The 10,012-nt window shown below is 42.9% G+C and overlaps 1 protein-coding gene across 1 annotated transcript; it reads right to left on the reverse strand.

Moving 5' to 3' along the window:
* Positions 1-364: 364 nt before the first annotated feature.
* Positions 365-4,928, reverse strand: LOC103779784 (cell division cycle-associated 7-like protein; the record flags this gene model as incomplete). The annotated part of the gene is made up of 3 exons (XM_008947430.1): positions 365-706; positions 1,426-1,563; positions 4,782-4,928. Coding segments are annotated over 3 exons (627 nt in total), but the record flags the coding sequence as incomplete, so codon positions are not given.
* Between the last annotated feature and the right edge of the window lie 5,084 nt (positions 4,929-10,012).

Below are 10,012 nucleotides of genomic sequence, written 5' to 3' on the forward strand. Positions count from 1 at the left end.
CACTATTTTGCAAATGACACCACGAACCACCTGAAGGGACCAGCTGGTTGTCTGACATGTTCTGAATACGAGGCTGCAAGTTGGGCATCTGTAACTTTGTTCACACACACATATGAAATTCTTGGTTCAACTCTGGTTTTAAACTTAAGCAGGCTAGTCCTACTTGAGGCTGTTTTGAAGGCAAGCATCTAAGTGCTGACGGTCTTCTAGGGTTTTCCCTGGTAGAAAAATTCAAACACAAATCACCATGAGATTTTCCCAAAGTCCTGGCACAGCACCATCAGGAACCCCAATATTCAACTGTGCTGAAGCTAAGTATTGGAATGCAAACATCAGAGAACAAAGCACTGCTCATAAGTCTTACCATGGCTTTATTTTCTTTAATATTCATGGCTCTCTTAAGCAGAGCACTAGAACTTTCCTCCTGTGTTTCTTTTATGTCTTCTTCAGACTCTGAAGCTGAGCCCTCTTGTTTGTCCCACTGCTTGCAGCTTATTTCTTTTGAAAGAGGTGTGAGGGAGTCCTTTACAGGCAAGTTAGAAAAAGCCTGTTCAGGTATTTTTTTCTCAGAGGACTTTCTGGTGGGAAACTGCAAGGCAACACGAAGGCCAAAGCTTCTTCTCTTGGGAGAAGCTTTCTTCTTTGCCTCTTCCTCCTCTTCTTCGCTCACGTGCAAATTATCACGTTCTTCATCGCTCAGGTCTGACTCCGCTCTCTAGAGGCAGGAAGAATCCCATGTTACGTTACTAGCTGTGACACAAGAAAGGCAATTTTTAAATCACTAATTCTAGGCAGCAGTCTCACCACCTGAAGGCACTCTCATAAATTCAACTAAATCAACAAATTTTGAAAAGTTCACAATGCATGACTTCTCCTTCTGCAGAAACCAATATGAAGTCTACATATCAATATTGTTTGGGATACAGACACGGCTGTCTTCAGAGGAACAATCTTGCCCAACACAGTTTACAAGCAGGGGAAGAAGTTCTCATTTTCAGTAGGTGATGTTGGAGTGAATAAATCACAGAATGACAGAATGGTAGGGATTGGAATGGACCTCTGGAGATCATCTAGTCCAACCCCTCTGCCAAAGCAGGGTCACCTACAGCAGGCTGCAGAGGAACATGCCCACGTGGGTTTTTAAAGTCTACAGAAAAGGAGACTCCACAGCCTCTCCAGTCAGCCTGTTTCAGTGCTCCAACAACCTTGTTTTATATAGATATCAATAAAGCTTTGTTTTTATATTTTTTTAAAATATAAAATAAAGATTTTTTTTCTCATTCAAGACAACACATCTTTTCTCCAGGTTGAAGAAAGAACATCATGGTGTATCAGAAACACTCCTACTAGAACATGACTTTTACACAGAAGAGACAGAAAAAAAAAAAAAGAAACCAACATATACATTCATGTGCAGATGACCACCTTTACTGGAGCTCCTTCCTCGTTCCCATCCACCTCACTCGAAGAGAAGCCTTCAAACACTTCTGCTTCCGAGTCAGTGTCTTCAGTGAAAATCCTCCGCAGTTCTTCTGTGAGGTATCTGGACTGGAATCGAACCCCCTGTAAAAACACCAGCCAGCAGCTGTGAGACAGTCAGACACAGAGTGGTCACACAGGTACAATAAACAGGTTCTGAGGTTCAGGCAGGTACCAACTAGATGGCTTACACTGGGAAAGCACTTTGCAGGCAAAGCTTGTCAAAAAAAAAGAAGACATTCAGTGTTTCAGCACTGAATTATTTTAACTTAGCAGGCGTTTTTTTCATCATTTTGAGCACGGGGCTTTAACTGAGGGGTTTCTCGTGGGGGAAACATTCATCTTTGCCTCTTTCTCCTCTTCTTCACTACTACATGATAAAGATAAACTTATCAGTTTTCTTACATATAAATTATCATGTTGTTTTGTACGTTTTCTTCTGGATGTGAAAAAATAAGCCCTGAATGGAAGAAAATGCAAACCACAACCTCAGTAAGAAAGAGCTCTCCTTTTTCCACTTTGCAGTAGGAACAGCACTTGCGTCTGGGCTTCCTACAGCAGTAAGCAAGGCTCCTAGACGTGGAGTCTGATCCTGCTTACGCTGTTACACCACCACTGAAGTGACAGACACCAACACAAAATCACAGAGCTTTGAACAGCCTGACTAACATTCCTCCACCTTCCAACTGGTCAGCTCTCTAGTTTAACGGTGCAGTTTATCATCCCAACATGTTCCATGGTTAGCTCCTAATTTTCTGCCTACACAGTAGGAAGTAAAAAGTCAGGCCATGAAAAGATATCATTGAAACACTCTTCACAATATGTACATTATAAACCAATAAAACACAATGCATTTACTAAATCAGAAATATATTTCCATACTTCAAATCAGAATTAGCAGAAGACCATCTGTCAACTTGTCTGTGTTAATCTCCTGAAGACCTGTTCATGGTAGGAACATAACCCATGTTCCCACCACACCTGCCTCTTGAAAGTCAACAACACTCACTTTAGTTTGTTTCCTCAGTTCTCCTCTGCCATTTCTTCTGCCTACATGAGATACCAAAATGACCTCTCATACGATGCACTTGCTAAATATCTTTATTCTTCCTCTTAATTCCCTCCCTTCCCTGACTTTAGTTACACACTACATTAATGTCTAGTGAAAACTAGATACAATAGATGAGTGCAAAAACTTAGAGGGAAATGGGAGCGAGGAGCTACTGCATATTCTGTTTCTTTACGCTTAAATGTCTCCTAAAAATTGTTATGGGTAAATGGAATGAGTTTTCTCCAAGCAAAATTACTGTATTCTTCTGTTGATAGCTGCAGTGCAGCTGCTTGAAAAAGAAACTAACACAATAGGGAATTTCCTTTAAAGTTAAATTGCATTTCTTAGAGGGAAACTAAAGGTTTTATGCATTCTGTGTTGTCAAGAAATTCCACAGTGAAGGGGAAGGGAGGAAAAATAAGCTGTTTGTTAGCGAAAGTGATTAAAAGTAATGCCTGTAGAGCTATGCTGTTACACCTACAAAGAATGGTCTGCACAAGGTAAAATACAGGTCAGGGATGCCTACATGAGAAATGGCTGAAACTCAGCAGAATTGCAGAGATTATGGGAGTAGGACAGCAGAAAGCCCTGAGGAAAACCAGACAGGCAGAAGTCACTACTCGGATGCTGACACACAAATGCATTAAAAAGGGAACAGCTGATGCACTAACATCTCATTCACCATCCCAACAGTGCAGCTGCACTGCCTCCTCCCCCAGAAACTGCAAAATTTTTCTGAGTTTCACGTAGTTTTGCTCTTCACACCAAAACATTTTTGTTTCCTGCACAAGAAGTGCCTATGGTCATTCTCAGCAACAGTGGTGTTTGGCATCATAAATGGATGGAACTCAGGATTAAAAAAATTGTGGTTTAGTTGTACCATTTAGTGGTAGTGGAGTTAAACTCAACACTGACAGAGATTTAAAATAATTCTCAGACCAAGGGAAACAGAGGAATGGTGAGGAAAGCTACAGTACCAGCTGCAAATTTGGAACAAGTCTCACTGGGATTCCCAGTAATGCATGTTAAAGTAATAGAACCTAGCTCTTCCACAGCACTTTTCATCAGAGGATTTTAAAATGCTTTGCAGGGAAGATTATGATAATTATCTCCATCTTACAAGTTTGGAAACCAAGGCAGAGACAAGTAAAGTAAGGTGCCTACAGTCCCCAAGCAGGCAGCAGAAGCAGCAGGCTCCCACACAAGGCTCCACCTCAAGCACCAACACCACTCCTCTTCGATGCTCCTTCACGCCCCACATGAAGCCACAAACACAAGAACAAGCTACCTCCTGGTTTTCTGAAGTTTCCCGTACCACCATGAAGCAATTTAGAGCCCAATATATTTTGCTACGTTTTAGCCACTGTCTTTCTCCACAGCACAGACTGTGGCTATACCCGCAAGGCTCATTCAGTCTGTTCCCTTTGCTAACTCTAATCATCTTTCTCACCTTGAGCACCTCTTAACCAGGTACTGACCTGACAAACTAGTAAAAGGAGGGAAAACAAAAAAAAAAAAAGCATTTTCAATTTTGTTATTAAGGGACCAGAGGTACCTTGAGAGCACAGCTGACAAAGGTATCTTTTAGTACATTAGCCCATATATATAAAGTATATAATTATAAGCTTCTAAAAGACTAAAAACCATGTTTTATAGCAGCCAAGACAGCACACCAGTTCTCTTCCTTTCTTCTAAATTCAGGTGGTACCTCCAGCTACCAAATCAGAGAACGAAAAACACCAAATCCTTATGCTGATCCAAGCTACTTCACCACGAAGACAGCAGAGAACCACCAAATTCCACAGCTACAGCAGCAGCTAATAGTTTCTTTGGGTGTTCGGTGCTAAAACACAATTTTACTGCAAAAACAGCACTGAGATGATTTCTGGAAGAAATACCTTCAAGTCTGCATACTCATAAACGCCCACCTATTATCATGCATTTCCACTGTCTCGTGTATCCAGAGCACACCAGCCTAGGATGGGCTCTCTCTTTCCTGTTTGCTACATTTATCTACTTCACTTAAACTCACCTTCTAATGAAATCCATTTTCCTTTTTTGCATTAAGAAAGAGGTTTTCAAAGCAATCATTGAACCTTAAAAAGGACAGTAAATTTCTTTACATTTATTCTTAATATGAGGACTGCAGATTATGGTTTTGTTGTGAATTATGGCTCATGCAGCCCTGACATAAGCTCAGAGTACTGCTGCACCCAAAGAACATAACTTGGCCATGGTAATCCATTCCTACCTTTTTTTCTGACTCCAAGGAATCAGAATTAGCATAGCTGTCCTCTGACAACAACTTCTGTCTGGAACCATCATCTTGGAACCCCAGAAAATCTTCATCGTCACTGAGGGCATTAAAAATGTCAGCCACATCCTTGGGTATCTGTTTCTGATTCAAAACAAGACAGAAGACACAAGTCAGACATGCCAATCTAACTAAAATTGGCAACAGTACAACTTATTTTTATACTCCTACACAAACATAAATCTGTATCACAAAATTTGCTCTGCATAAATTGTACCTCATTTAGCTAAACTCCGGGAAAACTCTGTACAGACTGTTTCAATAACTGAATACAGACTCCAGATTTGGGGCTAGGTTTAAAACAGATCCAGCTTTCAAAACTGAGGCAGAAAGCATTCGCAAAGTTTCAGAACATGGTTTTATGCATCCCAGTACACTTGCAAAATCTTTCTGCTATCCACAGAAATGCTGGGGGGAGAAAAGTGTCTGCATCACTCATCAGCACCCAGACATTCATCTTCTACATCCCCAGGACCAGATGTACACGTCACGCACTCCACTCTTTCTTGAAGCCTCTCTGCTGCCTGCTGTGTGCTATAGCTGCGTGTGGATTTCACCCAGGCTTGCTCCCAACAGCCTGACTACGAAGAATCCCATTCAGTCATTGAAAAATTCACATTTCACCAAGAGGGCTTAGGCTAGTAACAGACAACACCCCACACATACAGAGTTGGTGTACTCCGGGAATTTAAGAAGATGACCCTCATGACCAAGCTTGCTCACAGCCACTACTTATACACCTGAAGTCACAAGTCAAGTTTATTCCACAAGTCCACTACCATCTGCAGATGGAGATCAAAGGCAGGCTTGAACTAACCACCTCTGCCACGATGGGTTAGTTTGCTGTTATTTATTGTATAGTTCTGGCATTTCCAATTTTAGCTTTCCATGAAAATACACTCAGAAACTGATTATATAATCAGCATCAGAGCCTTGCATTTCAACTGTCAAAAATGCAGCGTATACCAATAAAATACATATCTGCCTAAACACAAAATGTAAAAACATTAATATTCTAAATGCTTGAAAGATGCAGGCACTCCAAGAGAGAATCATTTTGTCTCTAAACCTTTAAAAAAGGCAGGAAGGCAGAAAGGTGATGAACATTTCAACTTGCTCAGGGAAGTATTTCAACATGAAAGGACTACAGGTACAGACAACAGTCTGCTGAAATGCTGCAGGGATATGAGAAACAAACACTGTCTTTTAAAGATACCAGTTATCAAAAGTACCAAAAATCTAGTACAAGTTGGAAATAATTTTTCAGCAGCTGCTGAAAAAGTTTAAGGTCTTATTTCTAGTAAGAAATATTATACCTATGGAGCTCAGTTATTTTTGCACATAAAATACACTTACTTGTTTAAAACACCCACCAGGTACTTTCCGAAAGCAGCAGCAGATATTCCTTGCTACACAGTGCGCGCAACCCCCCAACAACTGCCAGAATAAACAACACTAACCTTTTTTTTCAACAAAAGATCAAAGTTCGAGACATCCCCAGCTCTCAGTTTCCCCATCTCTGAAGTTGACAAAACACCACCAGTGTGCCTGGACCTGCTGGGCTGCATGGAGGAGTCACTGCTCGGACATAACCAGGCACCTCGTGTCTGCCCTTGGAGGCTGGCAGGTCTGTCACCCAGGAAAAGGATGACAGAGAGGGAAAACGTGACCAGGAGGTACCTCAGACCTGTTTGGGCAACGCTCCCACACTCACCACACGAATGATGGGGAAGGTAAAGCACCTGAGGTCCCCACCAGCCAAAACATTTTTCCAAGAGCCAGCCCCACAAGTTCCACCTGCCATGTTAGGCAAGGAGAAAAAGAAAAGCCTGGAGTGAGATGTTTTACTTCTCGTGACAACAGGAAGAGTTCTCGTGTCTCAAGTGAAAAAGCAACTTTCCCAATAACAAAACAGATGCGACTCACCCTTCTGCAAGGCAGCACCCGGGCAGGCTGGAAGGAGGGAGCTGCCTGCACGCACCCCCACAGCTTCAGAGGGAAGCATCAGTCATTTCTATGTCACTGCCAACCATATGTAACTTTTTAAAGAGGGATTTGTACATATCACTTTCATTGCCAATTGTCACACTAACGCATTCTTCTCTGACAATGATGTATCAGGAGAACATGTGTGAGAAAGCAGGGCTAGATGTAATTCTCCATTTTTGCTCCTACCATAAAAACAGATCAGTTGGGCTGTGTTCCCCTCATTCAAGTTTGCACCATGTATGGACATTCCTATTTGAAGCAGAGGACAGATAATTTTGATAACGTTCAAACTTGCTACTTATTCATTTCAGTCAAACTGAAATAATCCCAGTTTAATCTCAAACACATACTCACAAAACTCAAACTTGTGCAAAGTTACACCTTCAACTCACATTGGAAAAGCTCTTGACCAGACCTACAGGCAAGCCCAAGTCACACCACCCAAGGGTTACAGGCACTGGAATTGGCTCATAACCCTGAAGAAAACCAACCACACAGGGAAGTCCTCCAAGGCTGACAACTGCAGGCAAGTGCTACAAGAATAGAGGGCCCCAGACAGAATGCTGATAGGTGCCAAACCAAAAACCCAAAACTATTTACGAGTTGAGATCCTGGGATCATGGCAAACAGCACTGTATAATTTTAAACACCATTCAAATGTGTGAAAGACACGGAAGGCAGAGAGAGGCAAAGTCGTGTATTACTGCACAGAATAAACACACAGCTGGACCCATGGTCAACAGGACTGTCAACACCATGCAACCAGTCTGAGACTCAATGCCAGCAATGAAATCCAGGAAGGCAAGAAATATCCCAGATGATCTCTGCAATTTCTCAACGGCATCAATGAACAAAAACCTGAAACCTTCTGGATGGTAAAGTAATATACTGGCACAAGTGGCAGTAGGGTGAAAGGCAAGTAAGTGTTCAGAGAAAAGAAGGAACAAGTGATGAAACAAGCTGTCATCGCACGGTTTTACAATCTTCACAGGGATACTTTGATTCTACCAAAGGTGAATACGGATTATGCCTGAGCCTGTAAATCTGTCACAGCAACAACCCCTGGGACTTTCAGGATGGTTCCTTCTGTCCTTGTGAAAAGCTATGTTAATTTTCACCCCAGTCAACCTACTGCTAAATCCAAGTACTCCATTAAGTTTTAGTACATTCAGCTATTTTCGGAACAGCAGAGTATAGTTTCTACATAGCTTTATTTAAACTGGCAATTAAACAAGCCAAAACCCTTCAAGCTACATTAATCCTAAAATAAAGAATACCCAACTATCGTAATCACATGGCGAGTCACTGAGAATGTTACCTTCCATAGGCAACACCTACCTGGAAACTATCCTCTACTTTTCAAAACCACTGACAACGATGAGAATACAGCACGTCAGCATACGAACGCAGTTCCAAATGCTCCGTCAACTGCTACTGTCTCTTCTTTTATAAAATCTAATCTCTTGCTGATCCAAACACTACTAACAGCTATTTCTGAATTAATTCTGCATGATTCAAAAGCGTGCCTGTCATCTGCAGTGGCACCTCGTTACTTTCCAAGCATTCATGTTCCAAGCAAAACACTTCTGTACAACACTTCGGGCATGTGACGTGTCCCCTCTTCACATGTGGAGCGCCAGCATAAAGGCTTTTCGGGTGCTACAGCTTTGTTAGCCAGCACCCCTTTAACAAGCTCTGTGCTCTGAAACTGCTGTGCAAGGACCTGTCAAATTAGACCCTGGGATGGGAAACAGAGCCGCGGGTCTTGCAATTCAAAACAATTCTGTACTACTGACTTCCTTGGCAACTGCCTCCAGCGGGGGCATGTACTCACAAGCTGATTTACCACTCAGCAGGCGACCTGTGACTTCAGAAACAAGGAAACCTTCACCACCACATCCTTCTGGCTCAGCCTTGACTGAACTCACTACTCATCAGAGTCTCACAAAGAGGAGCAAGAGCCAGCAGAAGGCCTTGCTCAGCCAAAAACAAGCTCCCAGGAGAAACAGGAGAATGCCAAGAACAGACCGCATCCTTCTCTGCTTTGCTGAGCCTTAAAATAAGCATAGTGTGTATGCTTTTATCTGCACACCAGAAGGTGACATTAAGAGCCTCTTGTTATCATAGAATTATAGAATCATGAAATGCTCTGAGTTGAACGGGACCTCAAAAGGTCATCTAATCCAACCCCTCTGGAGCAAGCAGGGACATCCCCAACTAGATCAGGTTGCTCAGAGCCACATTAAGTCTGACCTTGAATGTCTCCAGCGATGGGACCTCCATCACCTCTCTGGGCAGCCCGCTTCAGTGTTTCACCACTCTCAGAGGAAAGAACTTCTTCCTAATGTCTAATCTAAATCTCCCCCGCCCTAGTTTAAAACCATTGCCCCTCATTGTAGCCCTCATTGGTTAGATCCTTGTAACCAGTCCTTCCCCAGATTGCCTGTAGTCCCTCTTCAGGTACTGCGAGGCCACCATAAGGTCTCCCCAGAGCCTTCTCTTCTCCAGGCTGAACAACCACAACTCAGTTATATGGCACCAGAAGTGAGAAATAAACACCATTCACTTCTGTTGTACCGTGCCAATCACGTTTCTCCTAAATGGTTTTACAATGCCCCTATCTCTCTCTCTGTATGGCCTGAGGCCATACAGAAGTGGAAGGCTTACAAAGTCCCCAGAGGACAGAGATCATAACAAACATTTCGGTGTTCCTACAGCCCTCCAGTCCCACAGAAACCCAAACTCTCACATCTTCCATCAGCAAGAGCTGACCGAGATGCGCTCTCTCTTCCCCCTCCCTCATACCAGCTGGGAGACTCACCATACCACCTCTCAAGGCTTGAGCCACACAACCAAATGTCGGGCTTGGATAGGGACCGGTCAAAACACGCCTACGTTTCTCCCTAAACCTCCAGCCTTATGAATATTCGCATACATTCAGCTATTCAAATACGTATTTGTGGCATCGCGGCATTTCAACAACAAAATAAACAAACCTAGATTAGCTATTTCAAAAGCGACACCCCCAAGCGTACCGAGGCTAATGAATTAACAACGCTCCTCCGCAAGAAGCTACGCGCATTAAAAGACACTGGAATTTCCCCAAAAGCCGCTTCCACGTGGAAGGCGCCCGGTGGGTCCGTGGGCTGCTGTCTGCCCGTGGACCAGGAGGGGTCGGA

This window comes from Merops nubicus, unplaced genomic scaffold (assembly GCF_000691845.1).
Source record: "Merops nubicus isolate BGI_N331 unplaced genomic scaffold, ASM69184v1 Scaffold38459, whole genome shotgun sequence".
NCBI classification, from domain to species: Eukaryota; Metazoa; Chordata; class Aves; order Coraciiformes; family Meropidae; genus Merops; species Merops nubicus.